Genomic DNA, 27,521 nt, shown 5'->3' on the forward strand with positions numbered 1-27,521 from the left:
TGTAGCTCCCCCACAGCTTTATGGAGCTTTATTGAGTCTTTCAATTCACTGTTTTGGTTTTACAGGCCAGGCCACTTACCAGTTTTGGTTCCCACTCATCAGGATCACAAAGGCTCTAAAAGCCCCTATATGATATGTGTAAACAGGCAACTGTTTTCTTACAAATTTCAACAGGAGCACAGCTTCTATGGAGAAGTTCAATGGGGGCTTATTTAAACTATGATTAATGTGAAATTTCCAGCATTTCATTCCACCAGGTCACTTTCTTAATTTATTGTTAAGAAGAAGTACAGTAAATTAAGGTTAAGATGTATATCTGAAATCCTATCGTAAAACAGAATTAATAGATTAATTGATTAATAGTAGATCTGGTCACTGGCACTGATCTCCTGACTCAAATTCAGTTCACAAAGCCCAGAACTGATTGATTTCTGTTCACTTTGATTAAACTCTTGTTGATTCAGTTACATTAGATAACTACAAAGTGCTCGTCAGAATTTACTCTGGGAACTTACATTTCTTCTACAACAAGCAAGTTACGCTGTTCTTTCCTTGAATATAAAATTGTGTTTTCCCTAGCAAATGGAAAACAACTAAAACATGACATCTGTATTTTTTGTCCCTAAATGTGCAAAACAGTTGAGCAAATATAATAAAAGACCTGCACCACTTAGGAGGACATCATCATTATGTATATTTTAAAAAACAAATGCAATTTCATACAGCTACGCATGGACTGTCAGTAGCAGATGCTTTAACTAAGCACATCCACTTTAATGATCACTTTAAGCAAAGGCAGGACAGAAACTGAAAGTGTGCTCACTAATTCATTTGCACAGTTTGTGTTGACAAGACAGCCTGATATCTGCAGACAGCTGTTAGCCAGTGTTAGCTCCAGCAGGGACAGACTGAATAAAATAAAATGTACACACTATTCACTCAACTTCCACAGCCTCACATCTCATGGCAAGAGAGAATTTCTCTAAACACAAACAGAGCGCACATCAGCAACCATTTATGTTACTTTCTAAATTAAAACCTTTCTGTGCACATAACTCGATTTCCACAAAGTAGACATTTCACACATCAGCGGCCCTAACTGAACTACTTACAACAAGTAACCACTGCCTATGCATAACAATTAGCGCAGATGCAGATGTTTGCTGAGAAAAGGGACAAATACAAAAATCAATGTTAGGATTTTAAGAATCCATATGCAAATCGTTCAAATAAAAGTTGCAATTACTTGAAAAATTGTTCTTATCCAACGCTAATTAACAGTAACCAAATGGTCTTCTCTTTTACACTACAAAACCAGTTTTCCTCAATTTCTTAAGGAGTAATCAAACTGCAACTAAAAACAAGAATGCAAGAAGAATTAGACTGTTCTGCAGCATCACATCTGCCATGTGTGCACTATATGGATGAATTAAATAATTCTATAGGCCAAAGCAAAAAGATTTTTAGGTTGAAAGGCAAATTGTGCTTTTAAATTAGTTCTGCAGCTTTATGTGGTGGCAACACACTGTGCCTCAAACTGTACAACTAAAGGGGAAACCAACAGGCAAAGAAAACACAAGCCTGTAGTTGGGTTAAGTTCATTCATCCACATGACTGAAAAATGGGAAAGCTAGACTTTTGTCATAGTATCACAAAAATGTCCATTTGTGAGAGCATGACCTTCCTCCGCCTGCTTAGCTATTGTGGAAAAAAAAGAGGTGCATCTCATCTACCTGCCTGCAAAGCCGATCAAAAAAGCTTAGAATTCACCAGCAAGAGATCAAGGGCCAGGTCCGGGAAACGTTGCCTGACGGCCTGTTACTGACAGACTAGTGTTTTATGGAGGCTGTAAATATACGAAAAGCCTTGGGGACACTAAATCTTTTCCCTGTTACATTGTGTGGTGCGTAATTTGTTTTAATTATGCATTTAGATGAGATTACAACTAGATAAATTGAACTCCTTTCGTGCTGGTCTTGCATTAGGCCTAGTCCCTCTGAACCTTCTTCCACTTTTTTTCCAAAGGTATGTGGGGGGGGGGGGGGGGGAAACACGGACACTATGGGCCATTCCATTGCATTTGTCTGCTAGTTCCCTAGCCTAGACATACAAAATATTCTTACCTGCGGGCATGTCATACCTAATGTTTCATAAATTTGTAAAATGCCCGCTGGTGGCCCTGTTAGAGGTAACTTGGTGTGTAGTTGTTTTTAACTTGAAATCAATAATCATTGTCAGTTAGGTTACACATAGCTCATAATAGTATCATGTAGGCAGGGTAGATGGGCCGAGATCCATTCAATCTAAAACCTGTTTAAAATGAGAAGCAACTGTGAAGACACAAGAGAATAGAGATAAAGCAAAATTCTGCCACTTACTGTAGATGCCCAAGGCAAAAAGACAGCAGGAGTTGAGGAAAAAGTGAGCTGCCGAGAGAGAAAGGGAGACAAACGGGAAGAGAAAGATGGCAGGGTTGGAGAAAAATGGGAAAGAGGATTCAGCAAGGAGAAAGCAAAGTGAAAGAGAACTGCTGAAGAGCGCAGAGTGGGAGACTATATTGAGATACAAAAAAGCAAGTGAAGGGAGAGGCAGGGCTCCCACTGCAGTGGACAGGCATGTCCTTTTCATGCAGGTCCAAATGATAATGTATCACTTGAAGTTGAAGAAATTTAAATGTCAGTAGCCTAATATGTCAAAGCAACCTTGCGTCACTCTCTTATGTGAAATAAAACCCTGACAGAAGCTGGGAACAAGAGATGCATTATTAATAAAAAGTGGCAGAAACAATTACACTCAACACACACCATGCCAAACTGTCATGGCAATATGGAATAACTGAGGTTATACTATGTGGCAGTGCTGGGGCAACATTAGCCCCACCCGCCTTTCCCCTTCACCGGCTGAGTGAACATGCTCTAGTCTTGTTAAATGACATTCATAACACTGTACACAATTTCCACTCCAGGAATGGAGAAAAAAAAAAGAAAAGACACTTGGTCTTATCCGAGTCATCCAACAACATTATGTATTCTATGTGTTTAGACATTTTCCACATTTCTGTTTCCCAAATCTCAAAGTCCACCTTCCTTTCCCTGATAACAGTTTAACCCGAGGCTATTTCCCCTTTTCCAATCATTGTGCTGCATAAAAGTTTCAGGAGTTCTCGTGAAAACAAAAATAAAACCGTGGTTTTAAAAAAGAGTTATGTTAAATGAAAAACGTGATATCTTGACTCTGAAAAAACAGGGAAGCCAGTTCTGTGGTCTGTCAGACTGAAATTGAGCTATTTATCCATTTTACTAATTGCTTGTATTATAGGTCTAATCCCTGTTCTATGCGAAAATGGGGAGACATTTATTTCAGAGCAGATTCAAAAAAATTTTTTTTATAAATCAATTCAAGACCCCTGTTTCAGCATGACTGCAGACCTGCTTATTCTGAGATGGATCACTTGTACACTGGTGCTGGGGGTTGTAGCAGTTGTAGTATCCCTAATAACACAAACCTATACATAACTCAATAAATCAATGAAAACATTCTCAATGTGCATGACAAGAAAATGTCATGCATATCAAAAAATTTGTTCTGGACGTCCTTGTCTGAGCTCATCTGAAAAATGAATTCAGTACAAAAAACAGTAACCAAACCAACTGACAGATGTCTTTAACATGTTATCAGGGAAAGAACTAGAACACTGTCCTTTCATATGAATAATTTATGTGCAAAAGTCTGATCTCTCCCATTTAGTCAACACCTGTAGGATTCCAGCAACTCTTCTGTTCTTTGATTTGTCCCCTGTTCTTCTTTAAGAGGCTGTAGCTGTGTGAGCAGTGAACATATGTGTGCCTCTCTTCTGTTTAGAACAGTGGTCTTATCTGATCATGGTCTTGATAGAGCTTTAACTCTGCCATGGCAACAAATTTAATTTTATCTTTCAAGAAAACTAAAACCTTGTCCCTAAAAGATGCTGGGATGCCAGAAAAAATACTTTGAAACTGGGACATGCAGTCACCCTGCTTCACAATTACATTCTTGTGTGTCGTGTATATATAAATAAAGGAAAAAATTATGGAAGACATGCAAACAGCACTATTCAGTAGTCAGTGAATGATTTTGAAAGTCAGTTTCAATCCTTGAAAATATGGTGAGTTAAGAATCTCCAACTGACTTTTTATTTTTTCTCCAAAGAGACTGAGGGAGAGGAAGAAAAACGAGGTGGGGGGGTAGAGACAACTTGTAGCTAGAGGGAATGAAGAAGCAGAAGGGATGAGAGAGAGAAAGAGAATGAGGTGGGAGTCTATCCAACAGCCTCAGCTGTGACTGTAAAGCCATATGCTGTAATGGTAACATATACCATTTAATGATTTGACTTGCACTGCCTATTCGACAATTATAATAATACACAAAATCATGGCCATCAAACCACATACATGGCAAAATCAGTGTTATGTATGGGCCTGTAGTGTATAATCTGCTCAGAGAGGATATTTTCTTTCCTGCATGAGTTACATATTTCAGTACACCCTACAGCTGTGCCTTAGAATAAAGACACAAATATGCTCATTAAGTAAGCCAGTGTGGCTTAATGTTTGTTTAGTCCGTCAAGCTTAATCACGGCACAGCCAGGTTATCTGTCACAGTGTCTACTGCTGGCACCAGGTCGAAACACCAGCTATCTCACTATCCTAACGACATATCAACCACAGTTCTCCAAGGCTATGCTAGGCCATTAAATGCAAACGGTGGACAATGACATATTATGCTCCTCATCTGTTTCTTTCATCTGGTCAAATGAGTAGCCAAATCCCTGTCATGTCCACTCATCGTCACTGCTGTGATAAGATGTGTTCCTCTGTAAATCCAAGTTCTAAAGTCATACAGGGATATATTGAGTGGCATGGAGGAGTCCAGTGAAGTAGAAAACTTTGAAGCAAACCAGAGATGCTGCTTGAATGGCCTGAACCTTAAAATAAACTGGCAGTGTTCTGGATGAGCAATGCAAGCAAACTACAGCTGTAATGCCTGAGCAAGGACAGGATAGTACTGAGAGAGAATATGTAAACTGAGTCGACGTCTGACTGCTTATCATATTGTTCGTCAATGTCCAGTGAAAACATATTTAAAAATACAAACATAAAAGCGTTTTGTAACTGAAGGTTGTTGTCAACAGCATTCAAAGCTGGTTAATGTGATAAGTCTCCACAAACCTTTCTGGAACATGACACTGAAGACTAAGTTTAAAATTTCTATACATCTACATTATCCTATTTCTCCTGCTCAATGCATTTCATAAATTCTAATCACAAGTCATCAGTGCTGAGGAAAAGGATACAAAGGACAAAACAAATTAAAAAAAGCCATCAGTGTATCCTTTTAATGTGGTATATATTAGCCCCAAAGACTACTGAAGCGAACCAAACTACTACTGTACCACAACAAAGTATGTCTTTGCCATACTTAAATAAGGCTACTCTCTCCAAACTGCAAAGTTCCTCCAATTCATCATAAAATATTCAGAGAACACCTTGATATGCAGTTATTATCTCTGCCAAAGAGTTACTTTACAGAATCCCTCAAAACCTACTTAACAGATTTCAGTAGCATTGAATCGAGCATTAGGCCAAGGGCCAAGAAGACACGCAGTACATTTAGGTGCACACAAAACACCAATTTGCTCACCTTAATAAGAAGACAGACTTAGGCCATTGCCCATTTCCCTGCTATAGTAAATACCCTGACTGGGCAGCCAGGGCAGTGGATCTGCCAGTCCTAAATTGCCTCATTTATAATGCTGCCAATAGCCTCACAAAAATACTGTATCTAAATGATGTCAGGTTAACTCTTGGGTGAGGACAGTCATTACTATAGGCAGTAAGCTAGTTAGCCAAGCATGCAAAAATTAGCAGTCACCTTTTCGGGCTATAGCAGATGAGTATTTGAAACAAAAAAGTAACATGCTTAATTAGAAATCAATTTGAAGCATTTCCATTGTTAAGATATCTATGCTCTGGCAGAACTACTGCTGTGTGTGTGGATAAGAGTTCAAATCTGTACTACTAACTCCACACCGTGCCTGACCACACATCCATTACAGCCACAGGACCACTGTAACATTTCACAAATGAAATGGGCAAGCTGTGCAGTTTATGATTTTTGCTCTAAAAGCCACCAGGAACAGCAGAAAACAGATAAAATTCAAACTCATAGATAGTAATGAATAAGGCATTACCACAGCCATGACATTTATCTGGATGGCTGGCTCACACTGAAATTCTGCTGTTACTGAGTGGCTATTCGAGGGTGGTTCCACTGAGTCGTTTATAAACAGAAAAAGAAAAATCTGAATAAGAAATGGGCTGAGGGAGAACACAATGCAAAAGAACATTAGAACACTTGAAGAACAGAGTGGAAAATGACAGGAGCTTTTTTTTTTGGTTCTTGTTTCATTGCTACTTCCTTAATATAAGCCCTCGCCACAGACAACACAATGTTTTCTACTGAAATGACGTCTTGGGAAAGTTCTAATAAGAGACATAGTCCAAACTGTTATTTCAATATTCAAAATCAAAAATGATGCACTGACATTTACAGTACTTGAATGTCAAAATAATTCAATTCCTTTATATTAAACAATAAAATATAATTTCTTACAGTGAATGCATGGGCAAATGTTTGTGCGGGAAACAAAAAATTTAATACTGACTTAATAAAAGAATTCCAGCGCTTTCTATTCGTACCTGGGTGGTTAAAAGTTTGTGTCTCGGTATCCACATGTCACGTTCTCAATAAAACACAGTGACAACAAAGCAACTGATTTTTCTAAACTCTTAAGTAGTACTGAACATCTTTTTAAAGAGATATGGCAATAACTCATTCAGATACTTCACTGATCCTTTGATTACACAGTAAACATGCACTCTGTAGGCTTATCATTTCAAGGAAAGACTTTATGAATTGCCTCCACAGTCAGCAAACGCTGATAACAAATCTAGATGGAATCTAAGTGGATTTGAGAGTGTAGGATGGATTCCAACTCTGCATCATTTGTGAATTTTGGATGAAATATTTTTCTGTCTAGAGGAGCCAAGATGAACCAGATGAACCAGATGTAACATCCCTTGCAATTAGGGATGTCCCGATACAACTTTTTCACTTCCGATACGATACCGATATTGCAGCCTTGAGTATTGGCCGATACCGATATCGATCCGATACGATATCAGCACAAATCATACATACTTTTATTACTTACTTTGTAGTGTGTAATGTTGAAAAGGCTTGATCAAGAGATGTTACTCAAACAGAGAACAACAGTGAGCAACAGTAGGTATGAGAAAAACTGACCCATTTATTATTAACCAATTGGTTACATAAATTTTAACCTTCAACATAATATCTACAGTATTCTACAATTAAAAAAAAAAATAAATAAATAAAAAATAAATTAGTAGACCCTGAAAATAACCTAAATAAATCCAATAAAAACAAAGTATACCTTTAAAGTGCAAACAATTCAAGTTCAGTTATTTTTTACTGTCAGTATATGGTGGGAACAACTGAGGGCGGGGACAAAAACAACACAATATTGTCCACTGTCCAACTGCTCAAAGAGTTCACAGCTCCAGTTTCACTGACTGTGCCCAAAACAATGTGATCATTGCTCTTCACTAAAAAAAATAGTGTAAACAAAATAAACATATCACTCTAATAATAACAGCAGAAAACAAATAATAATCAGTCAGTTAACTAAACTGCTGACTACCCTTACTACTCCTCCATCTCCACTTTCTGCAGCCCGAGCATGATGTGGAGATTTTTTTAAGAAGAGGCATGCTCTGCTGTCAGCCTGCTCCTGTGCTCCTGTGAAGCTAACAGCATTTGCTTTCTCCACATGTGCGACAATAGACTTTTGAACTTCTTTATGCATCTGGGGTATAGTTTTGTCGACAATGTAGTGGCGGCTAGGAATAATGTAGCGAGGCTCGAGGTGCTCAATTAAGCGTTTAAACATTACTCACCACCGACAGGGGTGGTCATCAAGCACAATAAACTGGGCTGGGTTTTCTGTTATAGCCAGTGCCTTTTTGCCGTCCCGTGGGAGGTTTGTTGTTTCTTCGCCTCGGTGATCTTGCGAAAATCCTCATGCTGTTTTTTGTGATGCTACTTCAAATGCGCAATAAGGTTGGTCGTATTAAATTTTCCCGGTTCTGTGCTACCACGGGAAACTTGTGCATGACAAGTGTTGCACTCAGCTGCAACGTCTTTGTCCGAGTTTACGGTAAAATCTTGCCACACGGCTGACATCCCACAGTAGCGCACACACGTTGTTGTTGTTGTGATCACGTGGGCTCTGCATGCTGGATCAGAGACGCTCTATTGGCTGGAGCCGGGTGCTCTTCTTCTTTGGCATTTCTGGCGGGTGGCACCAACGTTAAGGTGCATTACCGCCACCTACTGTGTTGGAGTGTGAACCAGAGTCGCCTATGGATAGAAGTGCTGGAGCAGAAAATGGACTGCTTATCGGAGCGCTTATATCGGAGATTTTAGATGGAGTCCGATAAAATCCGATAGTCGTGTTTTGGCTGTTATCGGACAGATATCCGATATTAATATCGGATCGGGACACCCCTACTTGCAATCTATATATTAAAAATAAAGTAAATTAAGTACATAGAATAGCAGCTGACTCTCACTTTGACAAGTACTCTACTGGGGAGAGAGTGATACCTGTGATGTGTTGCTGAATAGTTAGAAAATGAAACCCCTGGACAGGTAGGACTGCAGCCAAGTTCATATTTTTGTGGTAAAAAGAAAGAATTTTATGTTGTTGGAAAGTTGCCCAATTACCTCTCTCATCCTTCAAAACGGATGTTGATTTGTGTGACATAATTTCTTATCATTTGTTCAACAAAAAGTAATAAAACAGACTATATGTGTTTCCCAGAATCACTGTGACCCCACTTATACATTGTCACTTCATGCGTCTTGGAGCAGATCACAGTGTAAATGCATCCAAGAAGTATTTCAGATGGACTACAGTCCAAATGCTGAAACCACCTCCATAATTGGTTGGAGACACATTCCAGCCAGAAAAAGTGTAAATGAATCCATTTCTCCAAGACGTATATGTCATCTGTTCTCCTCCTAAAGCGGAACATTTTCAGTAAGTAGTCTGTGGAAATATCCACTCACTGTCTGATTTTCTTAATACATATCCAAGTTATCTCCTCTGTCCTTGTGATAATGGCAGTGAAAGTTACACTAAAATTACAGTGAAATTAGCCATCGCTCTCTGACTCATTAAAGCAACCAGAGAAATAGCTCCAGTGATTTCTATGCATACTATCAAATACAAGGCAAACTGAGCAACTGTGGTATTTATCTGATCCCTGATCAGTTCAACAACTGCATGATCTCTGTGGCTGACAGAGCAATGATCTGTACGGGTTAGGGAGCAACTTGAGTTCAAGTCTGTGAAGACGATAATATTTCTGGCTCTAAAATACAATTCATTCAAATGCTAGCTAGACTGTTTATTCCCGTAACGTAACTACTAAAGTGCAGAAGTTATTTGTCTTCTGGCATTTTGGCAGTTACCAAACACCTTTAGGTGCATTCCCACCACAAGGCATGGACTGTATTCAGATTTGTGATCTGACTAACAGAGGCACATATACAGACATATATTCAAGTTTCATTCCATATATATGTGTAATGCAAGGTAAATGACTATGTAGACGACAGATATAAGTATTTTTTGCATTGGGTTTAGTGGACTAAGAATGATTCATAAATGAATTTTTGAGACTTTAAAGTATGTTTTGACTTTAGCAAATTTACTGCCCAGCGGTCCAATTGAAGTTAAATGCCAATAAGAAACTACAGAGATCTGCTGTGCTGTGGATATAGAGTAGGCGGTTGTGGTGTGGAAAGAGGAAGGAAACGGAAAGGTAAGACACTTACATTGCCCATATACTCAGACAGAAGGTCCTGAAGAGCCTGGCGCACAGAATTGCATTCGGCCACGATCCGCTCCCTGCGGTCATCACGTGTGCAAGAAGAGTCAGCCATGAGGGCAGCACCACTGATAATGCTCTCAAGGCGTTCCTCCAGGGAGGGACGGAAACGTTCCTCACTAAACGCCAGGGGGTCCACGATTATTTGTCTCTGTAAGGAAAGGGGCAGAGGGGAAATTACACAGGGAGAAAAAAATGTAAAAGTCATCATGGTACACTAATCTCTCCCTCTCCAAGCCCGAAGACAGAAATCTGCCAGGCAATGAGAGGGCAGATTTGACAGACTGACAGGTCGACTGGAAAACCTAAAGGGAAGGATGCGCTAAGCTGTCTTTTTTGTGTCTGTGGGCCCAACACTTGATGTATAGTTTCAGAGACAGTATCATAGTGTCCACATCTTCAACAAAATGAAAAGGCCAAGAGTAGTGTGAAATAATGCATCATTGTTTGACTTATTAATGATATAGAAAGAAAAGGAATTAAGGTATGATCACTTTCATCTTCAGTTGAATGAAACTGCCCCATACTCAGCACACACAATCATGTCACCAGCCCAGTGAGGATAATAAAAAAAAAATAATAGAGGCGTTTGATTCTAAAAGTTGAATGTCTGTCATAAAATACTCAAAGACGGTTAACAAAAAGATATATTTTAAATTTGAAAATAGGTAAAAGACCACCCACTTACTTTCAAATTAAATGTACTGGAAAAAAGTTAGAGGGATAATTTCAACATACTTTCAGTCTTTTCTGCGAGAAATGAAAAAATGAAAATGCTTTATTCTTTGCTAAACAACTCATCTCCAAGGCGATACATCCTTATTAAACCAAAATTTCTGACAAAGATGAACAGAAGCATGAAAATGTGAAAAATGAACGTTTCTGAATCCAAACTCTGAAGTCTCAAAAATATGAAAAATGAAGTTCTGAGAAGTGGACTAGCCTTTCAAGAGTACTCCGCTTACTGCAATGCCTTACATAGTGTTCATACTCAACTGAAAAACTATTTGACTGGGTTTTGCAAAAACATAATTGGCTTTTCAAAACTGGACTCAGGACAGTCCTCATTCGTTTTACACAGAGAAAGAAAATGTCTCATCAAAAAATGCCACGGAAAGTCAATTTTACAAACTATGGCATTAACATCAGTGAGTGTATTATTTTATATCCTCTTTAAGCCTATTCATGCTCTTCTGTTCTACTAATTTGCAGGTTTTTGATTTGTACATCTTCAAGGGATACTTTTACGGGACCCTGACAAGAGTAAAAAAGTCACCAAATCACCTTAACTGGGAATGGTGAAAAGTTCTTCTAAGGACCTCATGAAAGAATCCACTATGTGCCGAAAAAGAAAGCTGTAGTACCAGGTCTGCAATGTAGACTACTAGATCCATTTCAGACAACAGATGAGCCTATGAATATGTAATTATATATAAATATATAATCCCTTTTGTGAAAGGATTTGATGTGCTACCTTGCATTTGAGCCACAGAAGTGCTATAGTAACTCGCTCTCTCCTCTTTTATATCTGCAGGATGAGAGAGAGCACTTAAATGTCTGATTTCACAGGGGCAAGCCTGCTGAGAGAGGCAACTAGTTGACATGCTGGTGAGGCACTGCAGAGGGTTAAGGTATCACCATGACGCTTGTGGCAGCGAAACAAAGACAGACAACTTCTTCAATGACAAGTGAACTCTGTGCTTCTGCAGATGCCTTATTGCTACAAAACATTCAACAATTCAGCTGTTAGATTTGTGGTTTATTAGGCAGGCGCCCTCTATCACAGCCACCTCCAGCCCCCTCCATTCCGTCATCTGACCTCCTCTGCTTGCGTGTCATATCGCCATGGCAACAGGCACACGAGAGAGACACGGAGGAGGAAACAGAGAAAGAGAGAGAGAATTGGGGGGGTTGACTCATGTGCTAATTTTTGCCTTGCACTTGAAATTGGGCATCAGAAAGGAGCTAGTCTCAAACAGGTTTGCATTCAAGTTTTTTTTTTACGAGTGCCTTTCTGCATGGCCACCTGTAAAATAATCAATGATGCAACACATCTGAGAGACGGCACTGTTGCCACTTGTTTTATGCACATTAATCACGCGGCATAGCATCTATGATCTATCATTACACAGCAATACTTTTATGTCTTAAAACAATTTAGCATACATTTCCATGACTGTGATCCAGTAGAGTGGCAGCCAGTCATCACTCCCTTCCTTAACACAAAAAAATAGAAACAGGAAACTGACAATGATATCTAGTACACAGAGTTTCTCTTACTTTTACCATCAGACTACCATTGCCCTAAAAACACAAATCTGTTGAAAGCGGAAATGGCAGGGTTTTATATGCTCTGCACTGAGACTTTTCTGGAAAGCAATGCTCTCTTGATGAAGGATGCTCTATGAGTAATGCTTAAAGTACCACATTTGCTGCTTAAAAGTACTAGTAAAGTAAATTTTTCATTAGTCTTGCCAAGAGCTACAGTCTCAGGATGGAGAATCTAAAGATGGGCCTGAGCATTTTTGCCAACAGAAACAGGGTAAAGCATGTTGGCATGTGACTGACATGTGTCACAGATGTATGTGATACCTATCTTACACAGATATTTTGACCTTGAAAAAGAGATAAAGTATTTCCACAGACTTCCTAGTTAAATGCAGGTTATAATAATAATAATAATACAGTATGCATTATTTTTATGACACTATTATTATATTTCTTTAAATAAATATTATATCTTAAAATATAATATATTTTTTCCTTAAGGCAATGACACTTAAAAAATCAGAGGCAAGGACAATATTTTTTTTTGAATCCCTCTAGATAGACTGTACCGCTTTAAGTTGTACCAGCAGGGCCAGATTTAGGTTGATATGGAGCTTTTGCCAACATTGCTCAATGACAGTAACAAAATACATCTTTAATACTTTATATACTTTCCACCCAGTCAACACATGACAGAGTCCAGTCATCTGAAAGAGTCTACTGGACGTAAAAATTAACATCTGCAGGCCACATAAACCCTGCAGCAGAAATTGCAGAGTCAAGAGTCACTGGCACTAATAAATAACCCTAAGATTCTTCCATAGTGTGGGCAGACAAAGCAACAAGGAGCTGTTTAGGGCCAAACAGCTCAATATTCTTGACCGGCCAAGTCAGTCACCTGAATTCAGTCCAAGTGAGCATGTGTTTTACAAAAAGCCCCGAAACAAGCAAGAGCTGAATTTGGCTGCAGATCGGGCCTGGCAGACGATCATCACGGAAGCTGCCATGACTGGTGATGTCAATGGGTCACACACTTCAGACAGTCATTGACTACAAAGGATTTGTAGCAAACTGTTCAATTTTATGACTCTAAACATTTATTTTAAACAATTCTCCTATATCTTTTGTGATCACCTATGTGCTCGGTTCAGGATCAGTATCATCTGTGGATCCTATCACAACAACACAGCAGTCATGTTGTCAATGTCCACAAAACAATTACACTGCAATTTACATACGTGAAACTGGAAATCCAGTCAATAGCTTCTTTAAGGAATTATTATAAACATCTATTTAATAAAAACCTTGTTGCAGTTCAGTTCAGACTTGCATCCCATGCTCAGAAAAACCTGAGTTTACAATGACCCTTAAGATGCCTGCAAACAGCAGTGAGTAATTTAACAATGCGTTATATGGCCACAGGGACGTTAATCCCTTGGGTAAACCATGTTACTGCAGGAGCAACACATCATGTTACACCATATTCAGACACTTTAGACTTACATGGAAAAAAAACACAGCAGTCTCACTCATTTGAATGGAGCCAGTCCCTCAGTACAACAGGAAAGCCCCAACAAAACAAAACAGAAGTTGAACCAAGTTCAACTTTTGCTGTAACACAACACAACATCATCCGGCAGGGTGCTGTACTGGCCTATCAAATACATAACGTGAACGTTATGTTGACACTGTGCTAGCTTTCCAGAATTGTGTTCTGCTAAACCTGAACTTCCTGGATCATATTTCAGTCTGTCGCAAGTGAAACAACACACTCCCACCAATGCAGCTCCTTGCACTGTTTTAAGGCAGGGCTGTTTAGTCTCCCCTTACACACTGCTTCTTGCTAAATGACTAAATAAGTGATTAACACACAACGAGTGCTGTATCTAGCGAAAGGGAGGACAAAATGGGACCTGAACTTCTACAGAGCTCAATGAACAAGATTTAATTTGTCACTGTGAATCTGTTCAGTTTTTTGTAAGCTGTCTGAAAATGAATGATCTCCTCTGCATAAAAAAGGTGTTTTGAAAGTCTGGCAGAAGTCAGTGACGGTGAGGAGAAAAAACATCAGGCTAATCATCTTTGCATTTATCACCACATGCAGCATTAAGATGATTAGCTCAATGCTTTATCCTGCTGTTATTCTGATGTTGTTTCATGTCAATATTATGACGACTCATGTTATATTTTTATGTACCTTTTCAGTTATATATTTTTAATAAGTGCTAAGCAATCTTTTACTGAATAAGGTCTTTTGAGGTTGAATCTGTTTGAGGTTAAATCTGAATGCAGTTACTCTGTAACAGCTATATAAGCAATTAGAAATCCAGAGGACAACGGATAAACAAATTAATTCAAACAAAATAAAACAAAAACTGAACTGTAGATTTTATGGAGACGCTGGATATAATTTGAATAAACACTGTCTTATACTAACCAACTTTCAAAGATATAAAGGTTTTAAGAACAAATATATGGAGGGACATTACAGTAACAGGAAAAGTGTTATAGTTTATTAGGGTTCCTGATTGTGCTAAATGTAAAAATTAAGTACACCTTTGGTTGCAATGCAACGACCATGCAACATCTCCCCCTTTCCCCAAATGAAAATATTCAGGTAATATTTCAGTTTGCCCTGATATACTAGCTGTATCCTTTAGATCCAGCCAACCCAGCCACAGAAGAGCAAAGCTGAGTAGCAACCAGCAGAGAAGGGGTTACCCTTTATTTACAAGATGCATTTTTAAGTGCAGCCTCATGTGTGTCTATTTCTGAAAGCTAGAGTTATGCAAATTTACTCTGTTTGACGTAGAGATAGAAGCAAATCAAGGACTGAAGTAGTAGTGACTCAAGAACATATTCAATGTACCCTAAAGCTATGTCCCAATTTGTCCACATTATCTCATCCTTATTTCCAACTCGACCACAAGCCCTTCAAGGTTTTTGGTCATTTTATGACTGGGTTGAGTTAGCTCTGTCAACTAAAAAGCTGACCTAACTATACCCTTCCCAAACAGACCATCACATACCTCTATTAATAGATAATTATTTTTAATATATCTTAGGAACTGAGCCTTACAGTTGTTGGGAAAATATAATCTTAAAGTTCATGCTGTTTAAGTGATTTGGCAGATACCTGGATTCAATGCGACTTGTAAACGGCTCATTTGACTTACATCAAAATTGTTGAGGGCATAGGCGAGCTCTCCACCCCCTGCTGGCTGACTGAGTGCTGAGTCTTCAGTGGTAGTAGCCTGAGCAGCATTGGAGATGCCGGAGACTGCATGCTGCAGCTGCTTGTAGATCAGGTCACGGTTAGCCTTGTAGGCTGCCACGTCAGGGTGCTGCAGGCAGGCCCGGGATGCTGTGTACAGCATGGGGATGTTCCTTTGTAGAACCCCACGAGCAGCAGCCATTTGGTCCTTGTGGTGGACGTCCTTTAGCTCCTAGCAGAATGAGATTAAAAGGAAAGTAGAAAAGAATGGAAAAAAATCAAGGGTTAAACTGGAAGATTGAATACCTACAGGGGGCGGGGTGGTAATGTACTTTAGATTCAAAATGGGCCTGTCATGCCCTTATGGAGACACTAAGTGTGACAGAGTTTGTTCTGGATGACCCAGATTTATTTCTGTCCCCTGCGGTAACACAACACAGTCATAATCAGGCCATTATACTATGCCTTTGCAATTTAATGCGTTGCTATTCAGACCTCAGCATTATATTGCAATTACATCTTCATAGGAGGGAGGAGAGGAGATAGTGATCGCTGGCACAGATTTATGGCGTTAAAAAAAAAAAAAAAAAAAAAACAGCTTGATTACACAAAACGAAAGCCTCTCCTCTAAATGGAACACTCCAAGGGCTTTTTTTCCACTACAGCTTAAGACATGCTCTGAGAAAAAAACAGAAGTCTTAAAGCCCCATTACTTCCTGCATTCACTTTGGTTAAACACATTTTGCTATCCATAAAAAAGTGCAATTACAAGTAAAAGTAATTTGCTCACAAAATCATCAGTGATCACTTTGGCAAGTTTTCCATTTAAAGAGCGGTAATACGGAGAACGAGAATTGTCTAGTCTCCGGGTGGATTTTGCAGTTAGAGATGTTATTTAAGTGCCTTTGAAGTATGAAGCTGGTACTCATCGCTGCTTCAACATTTGATGCAATTACATCATTCAAATATTTTTCGAGTATGATGTGACAGCTGCAAAAACCTTATTATGCTCATTATGTAACTTCTGTAAATCAGAGTCTGACTCAAGTTTGTATATTGGTAAAAAAAGGTCTTAATGTGAGGATCTTGAAACTAAATAACATTTGGTAAAAATCTGGTGTTGCCTGATAAATTTCCAACACAAAGCTTTATTATATTATTGTTATTGTATTATAACAATAACACATGTAATTGATCAGAATTTGATCAACAAGAGGCTGGGAAATGGACATTTTCTACTATCAGCTTCATTGTCACTTTGTAAGAATGTTCCAATTTTAATGTTTTTGTGCTTTAGATACTGTGTACTCCATAGATAAATGCTATATCAAAGTTCATGATGATCATGATGTTGGACTCAGTATTGTATAAAACTAGTAGTTAACAAAGTCCTACCACCTTCACAGGAAAAACTAAGATATTCATACAGAATGTATACCACAGGCCAACATGACAGCATAACATTACTAAAATGTATACTATTTCCTTTGTATGCTTGGTTATAAGCTGGATAAATAATGGTACAGAGGGCATATAATCTCAAAATAAAAACCACAGTCACTAAGCTTTCTTCATTTCCAGTCCAATTAGCAGGTGTGTGCATGTCCTGGATCTGCACCTAGAACCTTATGAAGTTGTTTCACCTGGAAAATGCATCATGAAATGCATTTCACCATTGACTAGCACTTACACCATAGTGGAGAAAAACAATGTAAGTGCCATTTCTTATCACAAGGAAATGGGTTTTGTCACATTTTTGTCAAGCCTATGCGCTTGCACTCCCTGCCCACTTCACTGCAACTGGTAATTGATTGTTCATGCCCAGATTGTTCCTGCTTACTGCATCTTATTGTCCAGCTAAAGCATGAGGCACTCTTGTTCTTGTTTACTTCCTCCCGTTGTTTTACCTACCATTTTCCGTGTCATCTGGATACTATGTTCTGTTATGAACAAGAGCACTAACAGCCATTCAAGTACCTGATAACACCCCCAACCCAATTAAAACCACCAGACTCACCTGCTCCTACAATCTGACCTTGTCCTTCTTTTTTCCTAACTGTAAATTACCTGCTGTCTCTTGGCAGCCATGATGTTCAGCTTGTCCACCTCTGGTTTCAAGGCCTTGTATTGGATTCCCAGGTCCTGCTCTGTTCCTGCATTGCGCACTTTGACCAGATTGTCCTCCACCTATGCAAGGTAGATGGAAAAGGTTAGGCAATACTTATATGCAAGCTAGCAAATTTTAATTAACTGAATGATCTGTTTGGACAATACTAACCTACTGAAAACATTAAGATTTCAAAGAGCAATTTTCAAAATGCAGAAGTGATTCTTAATTAGCTGTAGCATGTCATCTTCAGTTTCAAGAGTTGAAAGTTTTTTCTTCTGATACATTTACATGGGATTTTACCAGAGAAATTCAAACTTTTAATTTCATTTATTAAAAATGAGTTACAGACAAAGAAACATGAATTCATGCTGATACCATGCCACTTCTTCATCCAAAACAAAGACATTTGGGCTAATTTCAGTGACACTGTGATATGGGAGGGCTTTTCCAAAAATCTGGCCCATTTAGTTTTACTTCATTATTCATACATGTGTAGGGCCCAGCATCCCCTGGCTCTGTAATGTCCCTGAGCTAGGGACAGAGAAAGAGCAAGCAGTTCCTGATCACACCGCGGCCAAAAAGTACAACTTAATAATCAGTCTTGACCCTGAAATATATTACCACATATCTTTCTGGGCATTATTAGACAACTCATGTAAACTTTCACTGCTTAATGAAGTTGGTTACTCCAACCCATGTACCCATTTTTGTAATGTATAACATACACAGAAAAATCTATCTCACCAGTTTAAGCTGCAGTAGAAGTTTGTAGACATCTGACATGTCTGCCAGCACCAAAAGATGTGTGACCGCAGACAGGAGGGCTCTGGCAGCACGAACCATATTGCCCCTCTTCACAGAAGAGCAGGGGTCTTCAGCAAACTCTCCAGAAGCCAGGCGCATTGACTCACCTGAGAACCAGCAAAAAAAAACAATAGAACTGTAACTTCAAGATTTAAACTGAAACATTTAATGAAAACTGATTCAAAAACAAACTGTTAAACCAACAAATGTTCAAAAACAACTGTTTGGAACCATTATGGACTATCTTTCATTGTGCTAAAATGTGTACTTAATCCCTGGTTGCCTGTGACCAGTTTTCCCATCTTTTACAATCATTTCAATGCAGTCTTTTGCAAAGATCAAATATCATGCCATCAAACTATTAACATTTTAACTACCTAAGCACAAGTCTCACCAACAGACTGTGCTATGAAAATATGACACCAAAACTGTATGTAGCAATATTAGCCTACTAAACCAGGGGCAGCAGCAGTCATAGTAGTCTACAAGAGCCAGCAGCAGCTGTCTGAGTAGCTACAGTGCATTCCTGGCTACACGTTTATTGCGTCAGAAGTCTTCATTTGAAATGAAGGGGAGTATGTGGGAGAGAGGCAAGAGTCTGATGCATTTTCCTGCTCGGCTAGGGTCAGCATGTGTCACACAGAGGAACAGAAACACACACAGGCACTCGCACCTCTTCAGTGTCCTGTAATAATTCCTGCTTGCTAACAGACATGCACACACATGTCCTCTAAAAAGAAAAAGGTCAAAGCCATGACAAAAGGCTCACTGTCTGGTTTATCCAGCACCATGCTTTGTCCTACATTGGCCGGGCCTGCACAGTTGACTGGGCACACAAATAGACTTGGTAGGCTCACATTATGAACAAGACAGTAAACCCGTAAATAGTTTATTTCAGAGGAGGCACGGCCAAATTCAAACTCTGAACTAGAATTACCACATCGTGGTTGTACGCCTTCACCAAACAGTCAAGTTGCAGTTTACATCAATGTCCGTCCAGACCCACATAATGTACATGCAGTGAAGACTTTCTGAATCTAAGCAGTTCATCCTGGAGTCCAAGTGGACATCAGTGCCAAATTTGAAGAAATTTCTAAGGGGTTCCTGAGATATCACATTCATGAGAATGGGATGGACAGATAAATGGACAGACAGATGAACAACCCGAAACATAATGCCTCTGTCCACAGGTGTTGCCAACACAGAGGCATAAAAGTAACTGCTATGGCTGCTATTAAACATCAAAGCAAACAAAAATATGTACTTATCTTATTCGCTTTCAGTTCCATAGACACTGAAGAAAAATAAAACAATACAAGATGACAAACAGCAACATGAATAATTTTCTTACACCAATGAAGTGTGTTCTGGAAAAAAGACAACTGAAAATTAATTCAGCAGCAGTTTATTCTTAGTTAGTTATTGCCATCTTGCTAAATACTTTTTCAATGACAATCGTGTATTTAGAGAGCAGCTCTGTTTTTTTGGCACCGCTGCTTAGAAAGAAGAAGTGCTTTCACAGAGGGTGTACTTCCCCTTTTTCCTAATGTGTGCAGAGACCGACTCCAGCCACCTTGACCCTGAACAGGGTAAGCAGTTTAGATAATAATGGTTTCAACAACTGGTTGCCAACAGTGATGTAACAAAGTGCTGTGGCATGGTATTTTATGAAACAAAAAGGCAACACTGAAAAATGGATTGCAATATCAACTAAATCTTAAAAACTGGCTGTGTGAGCAGCGTGGAATAAGCGCTGTAGAGTGTTTTTTTTTTCTACGTCAAAGCATCAGTGCACTCTCTCACTCCAAGATAACGAGCAAGCTGTATTTAGATACAAAGTGAAGTGACTTCTTGGCTTAGACCTCTGGAATGTTTTCAAAGACTGTGTTCTGGCCACAAGCAGACACTGAGTTTCCAAACTGACTGAACAAGAAGCGACTGTATGTGTGATAACTCAGACAAACTCATTTCCAAACTCATCAGGAACTTCACTTTCTCTTATTTTCCTTCAGACCATCTCCTTTCTGCCCCTGTCGCTTTATATTCAATGAGTCATGCAACTCAGAATAACTACGTTTTCACTGGAGCTGAAAATTTTTCAACTCAGGCAGATATGTCTTTGCTTTAATTTGCAGTTTCTGGAGCTTCCGTCCGTCTATGTTCAAATCTATCCACAGACTTTGTGTGCATGTCACCTCCAAATATCACTTAGCAATTTAAAATCCAACTGAATGGTAGCATTTATCATATTTGCATGTGGACTTTAGTCTGGGTCCAGTTGATGAATCCAACTAAGTTGATACATTTGTGCTTCTTGGGCCAACTTCTTGGCCCTCTCAGGTTGCAAGTTTCAAGTCTGATTTATCTGTGACCACACCCGGCATTACTGACGGGCGATGACTGGATTTCCAGGGGGTTCTTGATTACTCATTAAGCTTCATTTTTTTGGGTATGATAATTACATTATGCTATTCATTATTGTAATAAGGCCTCCACATATAATCAAAATGTATTTTTACTCATCAAATTTGTGCCTCTTTAAACAAATCTGTGACAGAAGCTGTGGCCTGATCAGTATAAGTGTGAGCTAAAGCAATAAACCCATAGGCTTGACTGGACTGAGAAAAAAAAAGAAAAGCTACTGAGCTTAGTATATAAAACATCAGTAACAAGCCAACAATAGACACCCCCCCACCCCTGATGAAAACAAGATTGAAATTTTTGGCCTCAATTCTAAAAGTGATATCTGGAGGAGCCCAGGCACCACTCATCGCCTGCCCAATACCATCCCAAAGGTGAAGAATGGTGGTGGCAGCACCATGCTGTGGGGGGTGTTTTTCAGCAGCAGGGACAGGGAGACTGGTCAGAGTTGAGGAAAAGCTGAATAGAGCAAAGCACAGCAGTCCAGAGCACTCACGACCTTGGACTGGGCTGAGGGTTCATATTCCAAGAGGACAATGACCCTGAGACACCATTACAGAAGTGTTTAATAGACACGCTGCCAAGACAAGACAGGAGTGGCTAAGGAGCAACTCCCGAGTGAGAGCCCTGACTTGAACCCAATCGGACAAACATCTCTGGAAAGACCTGAAAATGGCCGTCCACCAACAGTCCCCATCCAGCCTGATGGAGATTTAAAGGATCTGCAGAGAAGAATGGCAGAAAATCCCCAAACCCAGTTGTGCAAATCTTGTCCAGGCTGTAACTGACTTCAACTAAGTACTGAGTAAAGGGTCTGAATACTTATGTCAACCTGATTTTCACCTTTTCCTTTTTAATAAATTTGCAAAAATTCAGTTTTCACTTTGTCATTATGGGGTATTAAGTGTAGCTATATTAAGTATAACATGGTGACCTTCTGATTGCTTGTATTTTTTAGACCAAAGGTACTAAATGTGTCAATTCTAGCTCATGCTTTCAGTTGTTGTGGTCACACAGTCTCACACCCTGTCTATAGTGAGTGTATCAAAAGCAGCACATCTGCAACACATCAGTAGCCACAATGGTCTTGCATTAGTCTTTACACGAGATCCATTCTGCCACAAAGTTGCTGTGTAGCATCAAAAATGCTCTCGTTGTGTGCACAACCCAGTTCACAAAAACACAGCTGTGAACAGAGTGCGAGAAGTGACAGTGGCTTTAGCAGCACTGCATCAGCAGAAAATTTCTTCATATCATCAAGAACTGGATCTTTAAAAAAAAAAATCCTGAAGGATTTCATCTAAAATTTTTTACGACCAACTATGTCAAAAAATCATATTGTTCATCCCAATTTGCTGCAGCTATTGATTATCTTAAATATCAATTAATCTTCTGGTTATTTTCTCAATTTATCTTTTTATCCAAGATAAAAAATAAAACAAAAATTGGCCTTATAATTTCCCAGAGCCCAGAACAACATACTCAAATGTCTGGAATTATCCAATAGCAAAAAGACCCAAAGGTAAGTGACTTAGTAATATGAATATATGATATGAACACAGAAAAGCACAAAATCCTCATAAAATACACTAAGATGTAAATGTTCTTATGGCACTTTTACTAAGATATTACTTCAGAGCTATAAAAAAATAGTTTGTTACTTTTATGGTTATCAACAAATCAGTCATTTGTCTTATCACTGTTCCAGTAAAAGAAACAGTATTTGCAAAGATCTCACACAGATCCTGACCATTTTACCCCAACAGAGAGCTAAAGCGGTTTGTGCAAATGATCGACAACACAGACCTCAAACAGTCCGCACCTTCAGGCTGTTATTCCCCCCTGTGAACAAAATCAATAAGGCCATTTTCAGGGGCCAGATAGTGATCAGTGCTCCTTTAATAAACTTCCATTCATCTAATGCTCACCTGCGGCCCACCAAGAGCATGATGAAATGATTAAAATGTATATCACACAATAAGCCTCCCAAACAGCAGGACAACAAAGACACAAGGCAGGGAGGGAAGGGCAAGACGGAGAGAACAAGGACGAGAGCAGACAGAATTGGCTCAGTAAAGAAAGTCCTTAAAGGGTCCCATTATGTGAAAATGGGTTTCGACTGTGCTTTCTGTTTTTTTTAACTCTATAATATGAAGTTGCTTACTGCTGCCATTCCTCTAGCTCCCCTACAACAAGGTAGCCCCCCAGCTTTACAAGCAAGTAAGAAGCTGGTTTCTACGTTGAAACCAGATAACCAATAGGTGGGCGGCAGCTGAGCTGTCTGTCGCAGGATCAGACAGTGTAAACAAACTTGTGTTGGTAACTGTAAGTTAAGTTAATTTGAGAAAAATAACCTGGTCCACTAGCCACTTCAACATGCATTTTATGCATAGTCATCCTTAATAATCTTGTCAGAATTTTTTTCCCCATTTTAAACAGCTGGTTAGGCACAGCTGGTTGGAAAATGTTTTCTAAATCCAGTGGGGGGTGTTACCCCTCTCAATGGCTGTATTATCAGTCCAGGCACGCTCCACTGAGCGGCATGGCATAGCTGACAGCCAGGTCTAGGCACCATCTAACAACAGTTACTGAATTCCAGCCCAGTGACAGCTTACCACAACTACAGTAACATTCCTGGGCACTGAGCACTGTGCAGGCTATCTAGAGACATGTCATCTACCTCCCAACTACTCAGAGCAGAACTCGAGCAGGGGACGTATAACTCGCTGGGCATCTGGGGAAAAGAGACACAGTGACACAGATGTCGCTTCACAAGGTGATAACAGCCACCCTCAAGTCATAGCTCCCCGGTCTCAACGGTCTGCTAGTGTGTCAAAAGAGAGTCAGATATCTAGAGCAGAAAGGAATAAATGAGACTTGCAAGAGTGGTTGTTAGATGATGGAACCTGCTATCATAAGACAAATGGTAATTTCATTGGCGTGTGATTTGATGGTGGATTCCTGTCTCGAGACTTGTGGAAGGCGTGAAATTGAATTGGAAATGGACTGTGTGGGTTCAGTCCCACCAGGCAGGTGGATATAGCCATTTAAATACAGCTGACATCATCAATGACATCTCCACACTTTTTTTTTTCTTTTAACCCTTGACGAAGAGCTCGCACTCCCCTGTTCTGATCTCCGTGGCAACAACTGAAAAGGGAAGCATTTTGATTATATCACAGAAATAAAAATCTATGCCCACGTTGGTGGATACCTTATGTGTCACTTCTGCCTCACAATGAGCTGGTAATCTACTAAGCAGTCGACAACCTTTTACACAGAATCTAAGACAAATCTCCACTACCACCATGTTCCCTCAATCATCTACGCAGACAAGACTCCTGCTGTTTCATGATCCACTTTTGATTTTGCCATCATCATTACAGACAATCTCAGCTGTAGAGGATACAAACTTTCAGATTCACAAAGTACCAATTTTTTCCACTGGTCTGAGCTGGATGACACAGGTAAATCAGGCTGACATATGTTCCTGCTGCTGACAAGGGCCTATCAAAGGTCTGACACCGTCAATGACAATCTATGTACTGAAATGTACGTGAACCATCCACGTTTAAATAAAAAAGTCCCTATTAATGGGATCCCTCAAAAACCTATAGCAAAAAGAAATCTACCAGGCTCAAAGAATATTCTTATTTCAAAGTCTTCCACTGGGGCAGATGATATGTACATAGCTTATGATTTATTTATTATCCCTCCTATCTTGAGAAGCACTCTGTACGAGCTAGAAACCACACGCTGCAATATGTATTTTCAATATACCTTGCTTGCGGACATCTTCCACAGCAGCAGTCAGCTCATCCTTTAGGAACTGACTTTCCTTTGCTATTTTTTCTCCTTTCTCCAGGAAGTTCTGGGTAGCAGTCTCCACTGATGCAGCCAAAACATGAGCCTTCTTGGAGCGTCCCTTCTTCTTGTTAGATGGGCCTTTGTTGCTGGAGTTCACCAAAGTAGTGACCTGAGTAAAGCAGAGACATATAATGGGTCAACGTGGCTGCTCATGTCAGAAGCTGCTGTTTCAAGATCTTAAATGTAGTTAGCAGATTATCCGTAGTGGACAGCATTTAGTTATATCTTATCATATGACTCCCATATTTTATCCCATTATTTTAAATAAAAAGGCACACTGTATTTATATTACCTGGGTAACCAGGGGCTCCAGCAGCCTCTCCACTGCCAGAGTACGGATCTCTAGACTCTTTGGGTCCCATTTAAAGTTGATGTTGGCTGTGTTGATGCTTGTCATGGTGTCTGGATTTCTGAGGGTAAGAAATGGACAAGGTCACTTCAGACTGCATCAAAGAAAACGTCTTTGCCCTCCAAAACACAGAATATCTGTTGTGAAATGAAATGATTCTATGTTATAAAGGACAGTTCTTTGCTTTGTCAAGGAATAAAATTAGTGAGTAAAAAAATAGAAGTTTGCCTCCTAAATCAGGATCCCTTTATGACTTTCAAACTAGTCTCTAAAAGTTTGTGCAATAGTTAAAATATTAAGGTCCTTGTTAGAGCCTGCAATGCCTCATCTCTCACAGAATCACTGCCAAAGGCAGAGCACAGTAACACTGTGGCCCAATTTCGATTTCTCTTTTCAGGCAGTGACTGCAGCTCCATTGATTAACTATCAAACATGGAGGGGCAGGGATAATCAGCAAGCCCTGAGGGCTGAGGGGCTTCAACTGAAAAGCATGTCAGCTGTATTATGAGAACAATGTCGTAGCTTGCTATTAGCCTACATTGTCAACAAAGAGGCCAAAATATTAAAAACTATTTATTGGGTGGGCGTGCTTTCAATTTTGCCTACAAGAATGTTCAAATTTGAATGGGTTATACTTGTTATGATCTATGACACCTTATAATGTTTAATAAAATAAAGAAAAAGATGCCAGCCAGCATGGCTAGAAGCAGATTGTCTGGCACAGTTGTAACTCCTTTTATCATGAACCAAAATCTTAAGACATTTCCAGACTACTCACTGAGGCTTTAATCTACAGTTACTTATCAACCACTGCAAGATTTGACATCCAGTACAATATTAAAAGGTCATGTTTTGAGATCTCCACTGTGGAAAAATCGCGGACACTGTTTGAGGTGTACAAATGAACTGAAAAACTACATTTACAAAACTCTGCATTAAAGACTCATTTTTAGAAACCATATAAAAGTCAACTGTGGCAATCCACAAAGATCACTGTGGATTATTTCCAGTGAAATTATCTCTGTCTACGAAACAACTGGATTTAAAACCGGTCCCTGGATTATTCCAGGTAACTGCGACATCGGTGATGAAATTTCGTTTACCCCCCTCTGTCTGGGTGTGGCAAAAGAAGTTTCAGAGGCAGATATCTCAAAATCTAGGCCAATGAAACCAAAACAATCTGTAAGGCTAGATACTACCGAGGATATTATATTATTACAATTAATTACCCAAACAATAAAGATCACTAATTACTAGGAGCGACTGAGTGGGTCGAATACCTGGTCAGCTAAGTGCTAACAAGGAACGTTAGGTGAAGTTACACCTGTTGTAGCCAAGTTTCCTTAAATTAATATTGATTTTACCCAGCCAAAGTAACGTTAAATGAGACTGTAACCAGTAAATGTTGCGGTTAAGCACACTTTAACCCCGGTGTTGACAAAGTTAACCGATCTTCAACGGTTTTTTTATATACAACTCACCGTTAACATTCGAGCCAACTTAGCTTTACCTGCTAACGTTCAGTATCCCAAACACGGCACCTTGCTAACGCTAACGCTAGCCGACACACCAAACATAAACGTTAGCGCCGTTAGCCTGTTTTAATGCTGCGAAAAAAAACTATAACTGTCGTGTTAACAGGCTGTCAAATTAACTATTCCACGTAATAATGGCTAAAGTGTGTATCGCAAATAGGGCCGCGAGGAAAAAACAATAAACTTACCGACAACAGTCCACGAGAAAAAACTGAGTTTAAAAGTTCAAAATGGAGGAATATGAATTCCGGAATTCCTTGCTTCAAAAAGTTTTCCTCCCTTTTTCTCCCCTCACTGACACAGTTTAGTTGTACTCCTAGCTGCAGTCACACTCTACTTGTTCTTGGAAAGTATATCGAAAAGAAAGCACAAGAGTGTCTTCAAATGGTCTTCAGCAGTTAATTACCTGAAAAGTTTCGGTTAAGATTGTTTCGATGTCGCAGACTATTGCCCAACAATGGATGAGGCAGAGGAGGGGAGGAGAGGTGGGGGGGACTGGGGCGGTGACCGAGTTCCTGAACTTCCTGGCAGCTAGGCTGGGCGACCACAGGACACAGCAAGTCCGCAAACGAGGAGGTGTTTTGGGCGTGGCACTCACTGTGTGTGTCCATATATGGATTAATTATTGCTTCCATAAAACTAGTGTAGGACCAGGCCAAGCTGTGGGACACCGGTTGTACCTTATTAACATTCAGTCTGAAAAGGGAACTACTTAGCAGGGATGACAGACCTTGGAGTGTCGCGGTCATGTGGGGCCCCTGATGTTAAAACATGTGATAAAAAAAAAAAATTGGAGTTTGTCAGTTTAACATAAAGGCTTTGTCCAACACAACAGTGAGCCTCTAATTTAATTCTGAAAGCAGCTGTTCGTTTGGCCCCTGTTCCAACACCAAAAACTTTAGTGTTTGATCCAGAATTCGTCTTGGGTTATCTTACT

General features: G+C 39.6%; 1 protein-coding gene across 2 annotated transcripts in view; it reads right to left on the minus strand.

The window, feature by feature from the left end:
- Positions 1 to 27,060, minus strand: part of ctnna1 (catenin (cadherin-associated protein), alpha 1) — a 79,774-nt gene extending 52,714 nt beyond the window's left edge. Inside the window, exons 1-7 of one of the 2 annotated variants that reach the window (XM_041047558.1) lie at positions 26,991 to 27,060; positions 24,993 to 25,110; positions 24,614 to 24,809; positions 18,353 to 18,519; positions 17,566 to 17,685; positions 15,461 to 15,730; positions 9,964 to 10,167 (exon numbers count right to left, since the gene is read on the minus strand). In XM_041047558.1, coding sequence (XP_040903492.1) covers positions 9,964 to 10,167; positions 15,461 to 15,730; positions 17,566 to 17,685; positions 18,353 to 18,519; positions 24,614 to 24,809; positions 24,993 to 25,097 — 1,062 coding nt within the window. In that variant the 5' untranslated portion in view covers positions 25,098 to 25,110; positions 26,991 to 27,060. Of the gene's footprint in view, positions 1 to 9,963; positions 10,168 to 15,460; positions 15,731 to 17,565; positions 17,686 to 18,352; positions 18,520 to 24,613; positions 24,810 to 24,992; positions 25,111 to 26,772 lie in introns of both variants that reach the window. The other variant, XM_041047557.1, reaches the window with a different exon arrangement.
- Positions 27,061 to 27,521: the final 461 nt, after the last annotated feature.

This window comes from Toxotes jaculatrix, chromosome 10 (genome assembly GCF_017976425.1).
Source record: "Toxotes jaculatrix isolate fToxJac2 chromosome 10, fToxJac2.pri, whole genome shotgun sequence".
NCBI classification, from domain to species: Eukaryota; Metazoa; Chordata; class Actinopteri; family Toxotidae; genus Toxotes; species Toxotes jaculatrix.